General features: G+C 38.9%; 1 protein-coding gene across 2 annotated transcripts in view; it reads left to right on the top strand.

Annotated features, from left to right (window-relative positions):
* Positions 1–19,023, top strand: part of LOC119654767 (6-phosphofructo-2-kinase/fructose-2,6-bisphosphatase) — a 51,613-nt gene extending 32,590 nt beyond the window's left edge. The window contains exons 1-9 of one of the 2 annotated variants that reach the window (XM_038060308.1): positions 2,230–2,374; positions 16,514–16,642; positions 16,710–16,873; positions 16,968–17,102; positions 17,165–17,422; positions 17,484–17,702; positions 17,825–18,059; positions 18,121–18,248; positions 18,315–19,023. In XM_038060308.1, coding sequence (XP_037916236.1) covers positions 2,365–2,374; positions 16,514–16,642; positions 16,710–16,873; positions 16,968–17,102; positions 17,165–17,422; positions 17,484–17,702; positions 17,825–18,059; positions 18,121–18,248; positions 18,315–18,362 — 1,326 coding nt within the window. In that variant the 5' untranslated portion in view covers positions 2,230–2,364 and the 3' untranslated portion in view covers positions 18,363–19,023. Of the gene's footprint in view, positions 1–2,229; positions 2,375–16,513; positions 16,643–16,709; positions 16,874–16,967; positions 17,103–17,164; positions 17,423–17,483; positions 17,703–17,824; positions 18,060–18,120; positions 18,249–18,314 lie in introns of those variants that run through there. The other variant, XM_038060307.1, reaches the window with a different exon arrangement.
* The last annotated feature ends 483 nt before the right edge of the window (positions 19,024–19,506 follow it).

Below are 19,506 nucleotides of genomic sequence, written 5' to 3'. Positions count from 1 at the left end.
AAAACTTGATAAAACGATACTAGACTTTCCTAAGCTGAGAAAAACAATCGATCTTACGAACTGTTCAGCATCGGTCCGTTTGTCTTCCTCCTCAAATCTCTGCCCAGGTGATCTAATGACCTCCATGAAAAGAAAGCATCCGCTTCTTTTTCTTGCAGTACCGGTCGTTCCACCGTTGCACCTGACTCGTCGGAATAATGACCCAAATTAACATTTATGTATTCGTTTCATACACCGAATATTTCTATATTACCTGAGGTGACCCGCTATGCAAAATGCACCTAATTATGTGCTTGTATAAAAATGTGCATAGCATTGCAATACTAAATATAAGAAAAAGGATCAATGTTTATTTTTGTTTCCAAATGGCTACATTTATATAGGTAATTATTAACTAGGATTCAGGGTTACGGCAGAGTTTAAGGTTTTGATAAAAATCATTCAAAAAGAATATTTAAAGAATGATAATTTTGCTATTCTGAAGTCGGGATGGAATACAGGGAATTGGAAGTGAAGTGATGAAAAAGATAAAAAACGCTATGTAGAAACAAAAAGGAGGAATTTTACTTACAATCTAATGAACCTTTTCGCCAGTCTGCCTCAAGAAAATGAAGAAAGCCAAATGATTTGCATGTGGTGGAACTGACGGATGCCATAAGGACGTTTAGGTCTCTCACTTTGTTCAGTCTATCGATGAATTCTTGGCTGTTCTTCATGGACCTTTTCCCTATTTGCATACCGAGCCTTGTTACTCCGGAGCCAGTTCGCAACCTTTTGCGTGAATGAGTTCTTTGTTGCTATAATTCCCTAAATTCATTCCCTTTTTTATGGATTCTGAACATGGTAGGATTTGGCCATCTTAGATTCGAAATTTTCCCTATAGTAGGTGTATCTTTATTGAGCACGATTCCGGGAGAGGGTCCTTATTTCAAAGAACTTGCCATTTTTAGCTTCTTTGTTACTTCATCATCGTATTTCTGCTTGTGCATGATGACAATAGCAGATTATGTTTCACGGATTTCCTGTTTTTTGTAAATAAATTTGTATTTTTTCCATAGACATAAAAATTCTGCCAATTTCTTTTCAATAAGCATACCTGATGCCGTTCCAGCTACTTCACATAAAAAAGATACTCACCTCGCTTTTAATTCACTATCTTAATGAAGTTAATGCTTAAATAAATTAAAAATTAGTAAACATAGGAGATACAGTTTTGAGTGAAGGCTTGAAATATTTTTTGTGATCGGAGATTTTTTCTCAAAGTAAATAATTATGTTGCAGTGATGAAGGGCACACGTACATATATTGGCAAGTTATATGACTTAGAAAGATAATAATTTTTAAGGTTGTCAATCGTCCAAATCCCTGGTGTAGTACTATAATCTCGTGTTAACACACGCATTAAGCATGATTTTGGCAAATGTTCCAATTTTCTGAAAAGTTAATTAACAAAATAACACATGATACATAAAAAAATATTTACAGCCGGCGTCATTTTTATTATTTTTGAACTCAATCTCTTTCTCTCTTATTAATTCGAGCTTATCTACGCTTGCTTCATTACAATATATTAAAAATGATGCGCAAATATATAAACAATAACAAAACTTCTCATGAACCTCCTTTGTGGCTTGGGTTATCAACGAAGATACTCTGCTGCTTCGTTGGATTGCGTTATCAACAGACAAAATTAGTTTTACTGTCCTAATGAAATGATGAACATTCGCATGATTTTTGCTCTTTATTGAAAACATTAACATCAGCAATAAGGAATTAATATTTACATCACACGAGCAAGTACACATGAATCTACAATTAGCTGAAGCCGATACTGATATTGTGATCAAGGGTGGGTGATACTGACGCAATATTACATAAATTAAAGGCCCCGCGATTATAACTATTATGCAAACGTAATAAAACAATAACTCTCCACGTAATGTGTAGTGTGTGCAAGAAAAAATTATGAAGGTAATAATGGAATTAATTACGTATCCCTTAGAGTCGATTAGACCCAATTCTATGTTGGCTGTCACATGATCTAACTTTTAATGAAGAAATTTAAAGCGACCTACTATCAACTCCCAGAACATGCCCTGACAGTGCGAGTAGCAACAACTCATGTATTTTATCACGAAATTATGAAAATCATGCATTTGCATTTTCTTCCGAACTAGCTTGAGTTACTTTTTTCGTGTTCAGCGAAATATGGGTCCGGTTATGCCGGTTTCTCCAATAGCAGAGGCTTTCGAAACAGCTTTTCATTTTTCCAGTTCAATTTTGATAGTTAGTTATTGAATTTATTCAGGTCTGTGTCTCAGTTTATTGTACGTTTTAGTTGGGTTCAAAACAAAGTCGTTCCAAATGTCTTCTGGTAGGTTGACTTTAGATTTTAATAGCAATTTGTTCGGGCATTTCATGGTATTGTATAACTTATTCGCTAAAATTGGTTGCTTAGTGCTAAATATGTGGTTATGTATTTTTGTTATATAATGTGTGATAATTCTAATTCATTCGGATAATATGAGCACAATTAAACTGATGCTTTGAGGTTCAATATGAATGTTCAGAGAAAAAAATGTGATATAAGTCGAATCTAAAGAATGGTCATCTGTTTCTCAACTGAACGGCTGAAAAGAGTCATTCTCCTCTGAACTAGGCGGTTTTAACTATCGCAATCACATCTTTTGTCGCCTATAAGTGTTCACTAGAATTCATTTTGTTCATTAGAGAAGTAAGAATGATCTATGATTGGAGTTACAGTTGAATCAATTCATTGCGGTGCGTTCTACCCTCTTCTATGCATTCTAAATTAGCCACAAGCTTCGCACGTGAACCACGACTATCTGGCGAATACTGTAACTAATTTTTTGTCCCAGATTTTTATATAATCTCAAGATACATCGATTATGATTTTAATTTGATTAATTAGAAGTTTCCCCTCTTACATGTGGTGCACCCCCCTATAATACATTATGCTACAGCATATGGTTGTCTTAATGTTGCCTTTTTTCAGTCGACACTTTTGGTTACTTTACTTTCCTAGTTGGCTACGCTTTATTTGATTTTATATTCGAAAACTAGCGCATTCTAGAAGTCTTCTGAAAGGTTTTTACACTTTGCCCAACTGTAATAACTACTATTAACGGTAAAGTACACCCACTGCCAAAAAATTTCATGCATTTGCTTATTTGCATATTTATTTGCATTCTTCGGCATCATTTCATAAAAACCAAAGAGAATGATTGGAATGGATTAAAAAAAAACTGACGATAAAGGGCATTGTTTGAATTGTATGCATTTTTTTTAAAGAAAAATTGGCTTAGTAAATCAAGAAGGAAATGCACTTCTGAATCTGCTTAATTTTGGGGATGTTTCCACAAATATTGACATAATTTGCATTTATCGAAATAAAACATAAGAAAATTAAAATCGATCGGAAATAATAAAAAAAAGTTTGCCTCTTGTTAGCACTGATGAAGGGAAATATTGGTATTGGCAAGACCAACAAATAACACTAGCGAGTATAAAAAATTATTATATTAATTATTTCAAACACTGCATGGTTACCTCCCCTATGCAATGAGGATCGAGGTCAATACGTTGACTATTGTTGTCAAACCAATCCTACACCAAGTGTGCAATACGCGGCGTCATCCGTTATCTCGCTTAGAAAGGAAAAACTTCGGTTGAGGTGAAAACTGCATATGGCGATAAAGCTATAAATGGTACGAGTGTGCATAAGTAGTGTCGTGAGTTTAGGAGGAGCGGAAGACCTTCAATTATGTCAAAACTGTGGAAGAAAGCGAAAGTACGCTTCGTAAAGATCGGAGATTGTGTGTGGATGAACTTCCTGCGATGTTTCGCAAATCTCCAGGTCTCTACTACACGAAATCCTCATGGAATCCCTCAGATATCGGAAACTGTCCGCGAGGTGGGTTCCAAAATAATTGGCATACCAACACAAGGTGAATCAGGTGGAGACCGCACAAGAATTTTTGAAGCGCTACAGACTTCATGGAGACGAATTTTTCAGAAATGAAACGTGGTTTACACAATAGACGCCTGAAATCCAAAGGCTGTCTCAATAGTGGTATCAAGTCTTTTCACTCTCCGCCAAAATCATGGCATCTGAGTTTTGGGACTATCAAGGCATAATTTTAATTGAATATATGACTAAAGAGAACATCAACACTGCGATATAGTTTCAGACCCTAAAAAAGTTGCGGAAGCATGCTGACAACGGGAGTCTGCATGTTGCATGACAACGCCAGACCACACAGTCAATGCCACCAAAGAACTGCTAACCTCGTTTAAATAGGATGTCCTGCACCATTCTACGCATTTCCCTAACCCAGCACCTTCAGATTAATATCTCCCAGGCCGAGCGGATACTGAACGTTCGCAGTCAATAGACGCACATTCGCAAGAATAAATATTCATACCAACGAAAAAGAAATAACAAGTTTTTATTATTTCAGATAATTAATCGTTGGAAACACCGAATAATTTCATTCAGATTAAAATCGAGTTTCGCGTCATCATCATCAACGGCGCAACAACCGGTATCCGGTCTAGGCCTGCCTTAATAAGGAACTCCAAACATCCCAGTTTTCCGCCGACATCCACCAATTCGATATCCCTAAAAGCTGTCTGGCGTCCTGAGCTACGCTATCGCTCCATCTTAGGCAGGGTCTGCCTCGTCTTCTTTTTTTACCATAGATATTGCCCTTATAGACTTTCCGGGCTGGATTATCCTCATCCATACGGATTAAGTGACCCGCCCACCGTAACCTATTGAGCCGGATTTTATCCACAACCTCACGGTCATGGTATCGCTCATAGATTTCGTCGTTATGTAGGCTCTGTTGGCTGCCAACAACCGTGCGTGGATTTCATAGTTGTAGCTTTTATCGGTTGTGATTTTCAACCCTAGATAGGAGAAACTATCAACGGTCTCAAAGTTGTATTCTCCTATCTTTATTCTTCCCGTTTGACCAGTGCGGTTTGATGTTGTTGGTTGGTTGGTTTTCGGTGCTGACATTGCCACGCCTGCTCAACCAACACCGACAGCTCTACTACCAAACCCTATCTCCACCTCCACGTGGTGACCGCTGGGAGCTCTTTCTTAACGAAAAGCTGCAGACGGAGAAGGATGAAAGCGAGTCTCCGACGCCTAAAATCGGAACAAGTTGTACCAACTGGTCCTCCGGGTTGGGGGTTGGTTAGGGCTGACAACCCTACACGGAAAATAACTTGTTACGAAGCCACAACAGGAGTTTCGCATCGGTTAGCCTTAATCACAGCTACGAACTGTTCTGACACCGATTCGTAAAGCACTAGATTCGTTTCGGACGAGAAGTCTTCATTCTAGACTTTTCCTATAACAATTCTTCAATCCTGTAAGAGTTTCTAGGAAATTATTCTCCAGACGTTTAAGATCTGAGTTGTTTGCAGACGAGCTAACGGATTCTAAGCTAGAAATTGCCTTTAAAAGTCACCATCTTGGAAAATAAAAATAGTCGGTTATTCTTAATAAACCAAGTATTTGAAATAATCATTAATACTTACAGTTTGGGCGCAATGCATAGTGGCTGAGTCGTCTTGAAAAATGATATCAACCTTCACTCAAGGCTTCAGTGGGGTCTTGCATAAATTCCTTTTATTTAGACGTGTTCACACGGTCATCCACTATCAGTGAATTCCAATTTCCGTGTCCTGTTATGCATCCTCAGACCATGATATCAGGGGAATGTTATACGGGTTGATATAGTGTATTCCTCGCAATGCCGCTCACCCTTTCTCCGGCGGACTACCGCTGCACTATTTAGTTCAATCAAATTAAATAAGGACTCATCATGTTTGTTCATTGTATGATGTATTTCATAAGGACAGGTATGGTTAATCTCAAAACCAATCAGGTTTCATTTATGCAACATTGACAAGTATTAATTTTTCCTCACAGGTTTTTCGTACATTTGTTTTATTTATTTCTTTAAACATACAACTTTAAACTACATTTCTTTAAACATAAGCACAAACTAACTTAAACTGCATTTCATTTTATTTTTATCCACTGGGGACAAAAAATTACATGAAATTATAAAAAAAAAAATATCGTGATCAGTTCTGTGACTTTAACCATTTGGCAGCTTATTCGCCATCAATACTTTCTGTATCCACTTTTTCGTCCCCTACAGCCTTAATTCCTCCTGGCATACTATCAAGAAGATACCCGCACACATTTGTGGGAAGGTCCTGCCATGCAGGATGCACTTTTTGCTCATAGTTCTTCCTTACTTCCCGCTTCTTCAGTAACCGACCTATTCAAAGCCCACCGTATGTGTTTTATGGGGTTGCGGTTTGGAGATTGTCGGGCCACTCATTATCATTATTTTTTTAAGTCAATGTAATATCATTATTTTTAAACTACGATTTTATTGATTTGGGAGTATGTTTTTAATGTCAGAAGCATTCATATCAAGGTTTTCTGCAGATTAAGTGAGTTCGCCGCTTAAAATATCAATATACGATGTGCCAGTTCTCTTTTCGAGAATTCTGTGAAGTGTTCCAATGCCCCTGGCCGTCATACATCCCCACTTAATTATGAATCCTCCGAGAAATTTAAGGGTGGGCTTTACATGTCATGACTGCAATTTCTTAATGAAAGTCTTCCACACCCACTCGGGACCATTTGGCCTCAAACATTTGATTTTGGACTTATCGGACAGTCCACTGCGAATATTTTCTCGCGAAATCTAGAGGTTGCTTCATATGCCTTGTCATAAATAAGGGTTTTTTGCTTTGGCTCTTCCTCATAAGCAAATGCTTTGCAGCGTTCGGCGAATTCTTTCACCTGATATGGTCATATTTAAGTCAGAATTGATAGAGCGTTTAATGCTAGCTACATTTTTAATCTTTAGGCTTCGCAGATTACGCAAAATTTTTCTTCTGTATGTAAATCGTTAAAACTTCAATTGCGCTCTACTTTTTAAAGAGACATTTACACAAATTATTTGATCTGGAAAGCACTGTATTGATAATAGTCAACATTATTAGCAAATGTGAAGAAGTTCACCTCCAACAAATACAAACAAGTTGGAATACCGGAAGCTAGATGCTTCGGGTATAACGATTTTGTCTTTATCTTGTGTGGCAAATTTCAAATGCACGTTTTCCATTCGTACATACCTAAAAATTCTAAATTTTCGTCGATATGTCTCCAAATTGCAACTCTCCCGTTCATATGACTTCATTTTATATGATACATGGCTTAAAGTGCGATAATTTTTTCAAACTTTCAAAAATTATATTATTATTATTTATAAGGGTACCCAATTTCGTACTTCTAGGATGAAATTAAGGGGGGTTTTCATGGTAAATTTCTAAAATATGGTAATGTGCTATTATTAACTTTATTTGAGCAGATATAGGAATGAGCTATATTTTGAGGCCTAGATTTCGCATGGATGCACCATTGTGATTTTTTTTTCAGATTTTTCGATTCGATGTTTCCCTGTTTGGGACAGACGTTTTTAGCCCACACTTCCCTATGGTTTATCCAACATCAAAAATAGGATTAGCTTCGAAAAGTTCCAATTGAGCCCACATGACCATATTTTGTGAAAAAAATATACATCCCATCCTTTCATATGTATGTGGAGCCCCCTCCCCCTTAATACAGTGCAAAATGATGTCTCCCATTGTGTGTAAAGGGATTCACAAATCACACATTTTCACCAAATTTCCTGAAGGACTATTTATACATGGAACTTTATTATTTCATTCGAATGTCATTTATCCTCGTTAATTATGACGTCAGCATCTTTAACCGTTTTGGAGCAAAGTGCGTGTGTCAAATAGACGAGCCGTCACGATTTTAATAAGGTTTTGTTTTACGTAAAATCTCCTTTGACCACTTCGATCCCTCAAGTGTCATTGGGCTCTTCCGGTACGTGGGTCTGCACCGGATCAAAATAAACAAACCGCGAGCTAAACCTGAAAATAAAAAAAAAATTGAAAAGAAAAGTCGGCTCGACCATGATCGTGGAGCCATAAAACCCCGGACCCGAGTGCCGCTATCGAAAAGGAGGATCCACGTCTGATCATATACTCGATCATTGTTTCCCCTGCCTCAAATATATTGTGAGGTTGAAATAAAAATGTATCCCATGATTGCCTCAATAATTTAAACAAGAGATCTTAATTAGCTAATAAGACTCTCCATTAATAAATCCACACATAATAGCGCGGTTTAACACAAAATTGAGCGTCTTCTGACATGCATCTATGGCAGTCAGATTAATCAGTAAAACAGTTATATACAACACCACCAGGCGTTGAGTTAGAGGTGTCTCGGAAATTGGCGACGCAGCGAACGCCAGACGCGGATGACCTCATTGACCTTTACAACCGCTTTCGATTTTACGGGAATGTTGTCGTCTTCTAAAGTTCCGATTTGTAGGGAATCTGATTGCGATTGCTCGCATTGCGCTATCCTTTTAACACCCGCTGCACTCCTCTGATTCGATGCCACTCCGAACACTGAAACTCCTGCCGCATCCAGTGTTCCTGGTATAAGGGTCCCAATACCGCTGATATCGGAGGAATAAAAACTCTCGCGAAGAAAAAGAGAGTGTCCTTTAACTCATCAATCCTCGCTTTCTGGTAAAAATGTGGGAATTCTTTGCCTACTTTTGAAGCAAACAGACAACTTCACAACTTATCCTTTATAAAAATCCTTGTCAACGTCTGACTTATTTCAAGACACACAATCAATTATCCGGTCCAGGGCCTTGAATTTAAAAATCCATGCCGGACTCAACGCCAACAACAACATACACTGTTGTGTTGAAGTGTGCGGCAAGCCATTCCCCCAGCCAAGATCAATCGCCTTCCTTCCTACTCTAGATTATCTGATCTCAGAAGAATTTTAAGTCGGTCTTTCCTGCTACTGAAAACGACTTCCAAACCATGTTTCCACAGGTTTCACTTCAGCAAAAGGGAAACCTGGTTAAACTCCAATGTTATTCTCCTTCTGGATTGTTGATTTGGATTGAGCTATCGGAGGTGAGCGCTTGTCCTCGAAGAGTCCTTTTACGTATTGTCGGTGAATTTTATACTTTTATGCAGTCTATTGTAGTACCACGTCTGCGGAAACAATTTCCCTCATCCATTTGTCAAGTCTATGTTACCCATTTTTCCCTGCCCCAAAGGTAGGACTTCGGAAAGTCTTCAAAATAGCCTGTTTAAGTGATATTTTCTTCATGTAATATGCACTGATTCATTCTCTTTCGTCTACAAATAAAAGGAATCGCTGTAGCGAATAATAGAACAGATCAAATTTGAAATACAATCATTATTTTCGTCACAGAAACTGCACAGATATGTATATGTTCATTGTTTTGATTGCAAAGATTTTCTTTATGGAAATCAAGCATTTTTCTTTACCTTTTCGGTCAACCGTATAACAACTTCGCATAATTCTCTCCATTTATTGTTTATGTAACCGATAAAGGTCATTGCAAAGCCCTGGTGCCGGCTATTACCTTATCAGATTTCATCATCTTTATGAGATCGCCCTGAAAAACATACTGTTTCAGTTGCGTCCTTGGCGATACTTTGTAATGCAGTAGATTATCAATGCGATTGGGGACAATGATGTTTCGAAGTCTGGAGGTAAAGGACCGATTCGGTACTTGTAGGTATTTTCAACGGAAACCTTGTGCAGGTTGCGACGGAAAAGCTTGTGAATCGATCGTAAGATTGTATTTACTGGTCATTGATAGCAAACGTTTATTTATTGCGCAAAACTGAAATCAATGACGGTCATTTTCATTGATAATAATAAAGTAATACTTTATCCACTCACATAAAGTTGCTATTTTCGCAATTGTACTGTAATCAAGATCAGATTCCCTCTGGATATTATCTTTTCCTTAATTCTAACTGTAACTCCATCCCATTCTCCCAGGGTCATTTAACGGATGGGGTGGGTTTCAGGAAATCATACTATTAATACGGTCTTTCCGGTGAAGAAAGTACAAAAATGCAATTAGATATGCCATTTTCGTCGCTAGCCGAGTTTTTATTATTGTATATTCTGATATTTCGGGAACAATTTGCTCCCTTTGTCAGTACAAGGACTTAGGCCCCGGTGTGTGCACTAATAAAAATTTTTAATAGTGATTGAAACGGCGTCTTTTAATTGGTTTTCTTAACAAATTATACCTCCGGCACTCAAAAAAAATTATTAGTCTAAAAAATATCTTAAAGTAGGGATTTTTATCACATATTCGATTTTAAACGTTACGCCAAGAACAGGAGGACCGTTTGTGTGAATAGAACTATCCAATCTTTTGGTGGAGCTTTCTCATTGCGCTGCGCTATATCTCCAGCAGAATATGGTTGGTCTCTACAGTGGTAACTTTCTACAAATGACCGAATGTTCTTGGTTTTTCTCGGTACACTCTTCCACGGAGTTAGATGAGGTGATCGAAAAGGCCAGGGGATGGGACTACAGTGAGAAATCCGACGGACCGGACATTTTTGACAGAAAAAACTCAGTGTGAAGTATTGTCATAACGCCAAATCGATTCACGGAAAAACGTATTTTTTCCTTTGATTAACACGCGGTCACAACTGGTCTAGAAATAACTACCCCATGTTGAGAACAAAATGACACTCCCGACCTCTTTTTATAGTCCCGATGATAAATACTATCTTTCTCTGTTGAAGGGGTAACACCACCCTAAAGGCCTAAAAAAGGGGGCTTTTTTGAGATTTTTTTTGGAGTGGAAAAAAAGGCCATAGAGGAATACAAGTGGGGGTGATTATTACGCATATTTTTAAGTGTATTGCAGTAAATTTTTGTAAAGTTCTATTTAAAGATGGCGCTACTGCAGCAATTCTCCTCAAGCCTGTCGATTTCGAAGTGCTCTGTGGCACAAGTATAGCTAGAAAATGACGTACGGAATTTTAGATAAATTAGAAGAATTAGATAAATTAAAGGATCTTTTTTTCTCGTGGATGTGCATTTCGAGCACCAGTTGTACTATTTGGATAGATAAATAGATATCCGGATAGTTGAATGGTTGGAGCACATGGCTATCGTACGGATGGTCACGGTTCAAATCTAATTGGTGGCAGTGGAATTTGTACCATGATTTGACTTCGGATATCAGTCGACGATTCAGCTGTGAATGAGTACCTGAGTCAAATCAGAGTAATAATCTCGGGCGAGCGCAATACTAACTACATTGTCTCCTACAGGGTACTGAAATATCCTGTGTTGTGCCGTTATGGTCTTAAATGAATTCCTCTAACACACTTCAAGGCCCTGATCCAATTGGATTGTTGCGCTAACGATTATTATTATTATAGTTGCACTATTCTTCAATACAGTGCCTACTCTGGTAGGGGAGTAGTACCGACATTTCGGGAATAACTTGTTCCCTTCTTGAGTGCCAACACGTATGGAAGAAATTATCCCCGAAATATCGGTGCTAATTTTTAAAATAAAATCCCATGATTGTGATTCATTGCTTAGTTACTGTTCCATATATCAAATCTTCCAACCTAAACACTGATGAAAGTTTAAGCAATTCAAATCGTGTTCATTTTCCGCCAGCCTGTATATATTTTGATCATTTTCTTTCATGTCTATGGCTTCATTCCGGTAATTATTGGAGCAAGTTATATAGTTTATTGGCGCTCTCGAGGCTTCGCAGTCCACTTCGGGCTTCAGCCCGATTGTTTCGACCCTTCGATCGCGTTTTCCAATTTTTAATCCCAGCACTACTGCGCCATCTCTATCGACGGAATTTGAACAGTGCTTTCTGAATTTTTCTACTGGTTTTCGTCTATTCACTTTCAAATCGAATAATAATATATTTTGCCCGCGACCGGCCCATTCAAGCTTTCGCAGCTTGGCCACCCAGGTTATTCAAGATGCTTCGAATATTTCATACAGCTCCTGATTTTACCAGGTTCGCCGTTGGTCCCCGTCCCGTTGGTCCATATTGCACAACCGTAGCATACATAGCAGCCGTCTTATCTTTCATTTATACACAAGCAATTTTGTTAACTTTTGCATGCAGCAGGTTTTTAAAATCAGTAGGAGCGAGTAGAAAGCTAATTTGCAGGCCCGGTTCGTCCTTTGGCTTTATCCGTTATGTTTACGACTTTGTAATGACTAAATGGATTGGGCGATGGTGAAACAAACACCCTGAGCGCGGCTGGCGACGATCAGGCCGGGGGGTCTAGCTAGCCCAAAAACCCCGACGTAGTTGCCAAAATTTACGGTGAAGATTCACTCGCAAATATTGAAGCTTCTCCGCAGTGTCCCGTCGATACGCCTTTGCTTGCCTCTTTGCTAGCCTGACTCGGGAATGTGGGGGGGTGGGTCCTTAGAACACTTCAGTTCCTCATGTGTCATTCAATAAAACTGCTCAGGTTCTTATACCGATCTGTGGTTTCCCACCGGAAGCTGAAAAACGAGCAAATATTGGAACGTTCCGCATACCTATGAAAAGATGACCTGCAAACTCAAGGTGGATTTGAAAACAAAAATAACGCTCGAACACACACGTGGGGGAGGAGGAAGTCTTCAACTAAAAAATAAAGAATTAGTTCTGACTCATTTTATTATAATTCATATCAATACAAGAAAAATATAAAAAAATAATTATTTCTAAGAAACTAAAATTAAAAGAAAAAAATATAAGAAGCGTAAGAATAAATTTAGGCGAATAAAAAGGTTTATGAAAATGTTAGAGATGAGTAGATCCTGCCACAATGTCTATGGAAACTTACATAACAACATACATTTTTTACACGTTCGTAACTTTCGTTTCCGCTTTTAAGTATCAAGCGTAATCGCAGGACTCCGTTGTGGACTTTAAATTCCTCTGAGATTTTACTTCGATGATATTTTGATATTTTGGTCCGTTATATATGCTCGGAAACTGACTGTTATTTTCTCCTTGGATATATTTCCGGATATATTTCCTGTTGACGCTCTCGAAGGGTTTCTCTAAATCGATGATGTGGAGTGGAGATCTAAGCTCCACTCGACATTGACCCGAAGTGTTGTGAGTGCCCGTTGCATTCCAAAGTTTAAGCAGCTGGCTCCCCTTGAATTAAGTTTTCAAGGTGTTTCTTAGTTTGTTCCAGAATGATTTTAGCTAATTTTCCTCAGAGCAGGAAGTACGCAAATACTCTTGCAGTTTTCTCACTCAAGATGGATGCTCTTCTTCAGAATCTTAACGATAACCCCTTTCTTCCACTCATTGGGAAAAACTTCGGATTCCTAAAATTTTCGGATGAGTGGAAGTAAAAAGTAAGCACTGCATTGACTACACTGTCTATAAGGAACAGTGCCACGAAATCGTTAAGGCCGGAACTGATACTCCTCTTGAACGGATTCTTCTTCTTTTTTTCAGTCTTTGTCCTGTTCACAAACGGGGTCGGTTCGTTGTGATTGGTTTCGCCATCATTGCATTTCTTCAAGACAGTAACACGCGTTGATTAATCGTCTCCTTCTACCCTTGTCTTCCGGGTACGGTATATCCTCTCCGGTGAGAACTTACAGCACCAACTGCTTGACGGCATCATCATTGTTGTTCCCTGCAGGGGTATAGCAAGCAGCTCAGACCTTTAGGCCACCAGGGCTATTACTCTCGCGGTGCTACTGACTTTCTCATTGCACGGGTTTTCACTGGGATAATGAGTTTAGTTACGTGAGTGATAGCTGTAACTGAAGGGATTGAACCAACCACAAAAGCATCCACGCTATGCAAGACTATAGGCAAGAAGAGGATAATAACTTTCTGCCCAAGAGAAGAAGTAAAAGGAAAAACTGGAGAGTAGCAAAATTGGTATATTCGAAAGCTGGAGTAAAGTGGGCAGTAGGAACTTTGAAACCACTGAAATCAGTCGTGGCCAATGGTATCTTTCCAGCACTACTTGAGAAGAGCCTAGAAACCATTCTAGTATCCTCCTTAGGGTGGGGCAATGTAGTCTTAAAATACGTACATACATTAGAGCTAAAGTTCCTATGCGAAATTGCATACACCCATAACAACATGACCAAAATCGAAGCTGTTCTATATCACCTGATAGATGTATTATGCAGGGAAACAGATATCAAGGAGATCTTCTTTTTCTTCAGTCTTTGTCCCGTTCACAAGCTGGGTCGGTTGGTCGTGATGGGTTTCGCCATTTGGTTCTATCAAAAGTCTGATCTGAATGCAATCGCGAAGCTTTCAAATCCCCATTCAGTGTATCAAGCCACCATTGTTTCGGCCGACCTTTTGGTCGCTTGCCGTTGACTTTGTTCTTCAGATCAATTTTGGCAAGTGAATTTTCGTTAGCGGAAATTACGTGATCATACCATCGAGGACCCCTATCTCACAATTCGATCGCGGATATCCTCATTTCGGATGTGATCAAAACGTGTCACGCCACTAGTACAACGCAGCATCTTCGTCTCCATTACCTCAAGATGCTATTCATTGTTCTTTATAGTCGGTTAACACTCAGAACCGTAGTGAGCGACAGAGCGGACGACATTGCGGTAAATTTTAGATTGGAAACGTTCGTTGTTACGTCGATCATAAAGAACTTCATCGGATATTATACGATTCAGGACGGTAACGAAATGCTCCTTCCCCTCTTCAGTACTTATTATCGTGGATGCGAAACCTATCTACATTCCTCATAGAATCATTGAAACGCTTGCGACCGCCTACAAGGCCTTCAGTGATGTGGTATACGTTGATATTTGCGGCAGCTTCTCCTGCTCTGACTAACGAAATGGAGTAACTCTTTTTGTTATGGCGTACGCTATACTGAACTTCAACGTTCGCAAGCACCAACATACGAGGTCTGATCAAAAAGTTCCAGGACTTCGAATTGCACGTCTTCACGTTAACGTTGATAGCTGATTCGGCGCTTATTTTTTAGCGGGAACTTTTCTGAGCAATCTCCACTTTGTTTTTTTGCTCTAATCTTCTCCAAACCGATTGTGCAGCTGTTTTAATGAAGTCTGTTTCCGTGTTCCGCGTTTTTTGTCATGGACATGAAGGAGGAGCAACATGTTTGCTTGAAATTTTGCGTTAAATTGGCAAATGGTTCACGGAAACTTTTCAAATGCTGCAGCAAGCTTTTGATGATGAAGTGATGAGTCTCGGTGTCACGAGTAGTTTAAATGGTTCAAGGAAGGCAGAGTATCAACGGAAGATGACCCTGGGTCAGGAGGGCCTCAACCTCAATTGACGACTTTCATGTGGCTAAAGTGAATGCCCTTGTGTGTTCCAATCATCGTTTGATGATTTGAGAGATGGCAGAGGAGTGCGAGATCTCATTTGGATCATGTCGGGAGATTTTGACCCAAAAATTGAAGATGAGAAGGGTTGCAGCCAAGTTCTTTTCACGATTGATGCCAGAGGATCAAAAAGCGCATCGCCTGGAGGTTTGTCAGAGGCTCTTGGGAATGGCCAATTCTAATGGAAACTTATTGCAAATCTTCATTACATGTGATAAGTCTTGGGTTTATCGCTACGACGTGGAAACCAAGGTGCAGTTGTCCGAGTGGAAGTCGAAAAATTCATTAAGACCAAAAAAAGCTCGCCAGTTTAGATCAACCGTTAAAGTGATGCCCACTGTTTTCTTCGATTCAAAGGGTATCAACTATCATGAATCATCCTCATCACAAAGTGAGACAATCACTCGTTATCGATACTTCCAAACCCTGAGAACCTTACGCCAAAAGATTCGTCGGGACAGGCCAGAATTATGAACCACAGACGAGTGGTTTTTTCACCACGACAACGCGCTCATCATTCGTGAGTTTTTTCCCAAAAATTCGATGACAACCCTTCCCCATCCCCCTATTCTCGTGCGACTTCTGGTTGTTCCCAAACTCAAGTACCCAAAGAAAGGACTGCGGACTCAGACGATAGAGGAGATCAAGGAAAAACGCTGGAATAGCTGAACAGCATTCATGAAACAGAGTTTTCCAGATGCATGGAACAGTGGAGACACCGGTGGGAGAAGTGTATTCGCTGCCAGGGGGAGTATTTTGAAGGGGATAAACTAGACCAATTATAAATATTTATAATAAAGGGTGATTGAGAAAGTCCTGGAACTTTTTGATCAGACATCGTACCTCTCAGTTTTCTACGTTCATCGATTCGTCTGCACCTTTCCCCAGTCGACGAAGTGTTGTAGCTTTCACTACCACGATTTCATCAAGAACATATCAGAGTCCATCTTGGTATTCAGATCATCCATCACAATTATATTGTCACCTTTAGAGAGCCTTTCCCGAACCATGTGTAATTGCTCATTGAAAATAACATGCTGAACTTTATCGGAAATCTCCATTGTTGTGCATTGCGTGGTTGTGATGCTCCTTGACCTGGACCGAAATTTTTCCTCCCCTTTACTATTTCACAATATGTACATATTTGGAAAATATTCCACTAAAGAGCTCCTCTAATTTACCTTTCAGGTGAGCGAACAATAAATGAAGTTACGGCACCACATGTTGTGGCAATGGTTGGTCTGCCGGCGCGAGGGAAAACCTACATTTCAAAGAAATTATCACGTTATCTGAACTGGATTGGAATCAACACAAGAGGTATATTTTTAAATGAAATATATTTTTTCAATACAATTTCTATTTCTATAATTTCATTATTATTTAGTTTTTAATTTGGGAGAGTATCGTCGACATGCGACGAGTGCATATAAAAGTCATGAATTTTTTAGGCCTGATAACGAAGAGGCAATGGCCATCCGAAATAAATGTGCTGTGAAAGCACTAGAGGATGCCTGTGATTGGCTGCGACGCGGCGATGGAGATGTTGCAGTAAGTCATTGGGTCTTTCTCTTCTATATTTGATTAATTTCAAGTTGTCAGCCTTATCGCATTCTGGACGTTTATGATATTTATTTTCCTGCAGGTTTTCGATGCCACAAATTCGACTCGTGATCGACGAGAGCTTCTATATAACATTGTTGTAAAGAAAATGGGATTCCGTCTATTTTTCGTAGAATCAATTTGTGATGATCCTCAAATTATTGAACAAAATATTATGGTGGGTTGTTTGGCAATATGCTGGAATGGGAGGGTCCGCCTTACGTTGCTGTTTCTTTCCAGGAAGTAAAAGTTAGCAGCCCAGATTACTTAAATATGAACACAGAAGTAGCTTTAAAGGATTTCCTCCAGCGTATCGAACACTACCAAGAAAAATACCAACTTCTAGAGGAAGACCGCGAAAGTCATCTATCGTTCATGAAAATATTCAATACAGGGAAGAAAGTCGTTGTGTACAACAGCGAAGGTCATGTGCAGTCACGTATTGTATATTATCTTATGAACATCCACATAACACCAAGGACAATTTACTTGACAAGGGTGAGACGCTTTAGACTCTTTTCATATTTTTATCACACGAAACTAATCGCTCTGCCAACAGCATGGGGAAAGTGAACACAACTTAAAAGGATTAATCGGCGGCGATGCTAGCTTAAGTGAACGGGGTCGGCAGTATGCGAAGTGCTTAGAGAATTACATAAGTCAACAAAATATTGAAGGTTTGAGAGTATGGACGTCGTGGCTTCGCAGATCAATACAAACAGTTGCGGATATAAAGGCCCCACAGGAAAGGTGGAAGGCACTTAATGAAATCGATGCGGTAAGTGATTGGCTCTTTCTTTTTTGTAGTCTTTTGTTCTAAAAAGGTGCACTTAGAAATTGGATTATTGAATATTGCACTTGTGTTCGCATTGAACTTGAATGGAAATCGATCCATTACAGGGCACATGCGAGGAGATGACGTACGAAGAAATTAAAGCCAAGTTCCCGGAAGAATTCAAGGCCAGAGATCAAAATAAGTTCGCCTATCGTTACCCGCGAGGTGAAAGTTACGAAGATCTAGTAGCGCGACTGGAACCGGTCATAATGGAACTAGAACGACAAGGCAACGTGTTGGTGGTATCTCATCAAGCTGTTCTGCGATGTCTTCTAGCATACTTTCTCGACAAACCTGCAGGTTGGTGTTGAAATTCAATTTTTCCTTGAGTAGAGCTACATAATCTTTCGGGACTTTGCAGAGGAACTTCCTTATTTGCATGTGCCTCTTCACACTGTGATAAAGTTGACACCAGTGGCCTATGGATGTCGCGTTGAACACATAAAACTTCCAGTGGACGCGGTCAACACACATCGGCCGAAACCAAAGGTATAACATTCATAAATCACCACCGAATCCTTGTCCAAATTCTGACTTACGCAATACTCCCTCTAGATACCTGGTGAAGTTTACTCTGAAGAAACACAAAATGGTGCTGCATGATTTTCTAATTTTCTAGTTTTAGTTATGTCATTTCATTTAATATTTCCAAAATCAAACTATGGACGTGTCTATTTTTAACGAAAGTGCATTTTTTAGTAAAATTAAATTTCAATGGTAAAGACAATTTTATTTTCATTCGTTTCACTTGTTCATAACTCATTGTTTCTCTCTCAATGTCGATATGTGTATACAGTAATCTTATATTTAATGAATAGATAGTAAAACTTAAGAGAAATCAAATCAACACGAACGAAATCGAACCCTGCTATAAACAAATTCTGTGTGTGCGTGCTTAGGAAAGCAATGAATTCATATTTTTTGTACTTCAGAGTATGCCATTTATTTATGTACTACATACATACATAGCTTAGTTATGGTAATAGATAATCTTTTTTAATTAGATGGAGGCAAAAGATATTCAAGGGATTTTATAGTATGATTACGATAATTTTTGAATGTTTTAGAAACAAACACTTAGAATACTTGCGGACAGCTTTCTTTCGAGGAACATGAGGAAATTGTGTCTTAGCGACTGATTTTTCGTAATGTTAATCTTATTCGATGGATTTTCATTTTATTAGGTATATTATGGCATTGTTTTATGGATACTGGTGAATCCACAACAACAAAAAAATATGGAATAAATATTTTTACAAAATTAGGACTGCCATTTATCATTGAAGCAAGTGATGTGAATAGGGATTTCTCGTGTTGGTGGATATTTATGAAAAGGGATGTGGCAAACTCCATTATAGTTTGGTTGACTAAGAAACTGTTGAGAAAATATGAATATATAATACATTTATAGTGCATGTAAGTATGTGTATAGGGGGGTAGAGACTCGGTGAGTCTATGCTTTTCAAGCTATGCAGCGCAGTTATTCTCGAGCCATGCAGCGTGCCGCACACGCTATAGTAGTAGCATATATAATTAAGAAACGCAGATTATTTAATATCTACCTCCTTTTCTTAACAAAAACATTAAAAGAATGCGACCTGGTTGTGTCCAATCCCTCTCTACTACGCATGCCTAATCCTTCCTTGGCAAGAATTAGATTAGTCCCCAAGGACGGGGAGAGTCATGTACCATAATGATGGAGTACAAATCAACCAAAAGGAGACTCCGCAGCGCAATAAACAAGAGC

Source organism: Hermetia illucens, chromosome 4 (assembly GCF_905115235.1).
Source record: "Hermetia illucens chromosome 4, iHerIll2.2.curated.20191125, whole genome shotgun sequence".
Taxonomy (NCBI): Eukaryota; Metazoa; Arthropoda; class Insecta; order Diptera; family Stratiomyidae; genus Hermetia; species Hermetia illucens.
Note: the sequence above shows the minus strand (reverse complement) of the source record. Positions and strands in the feature narration are given on the sequence as shown.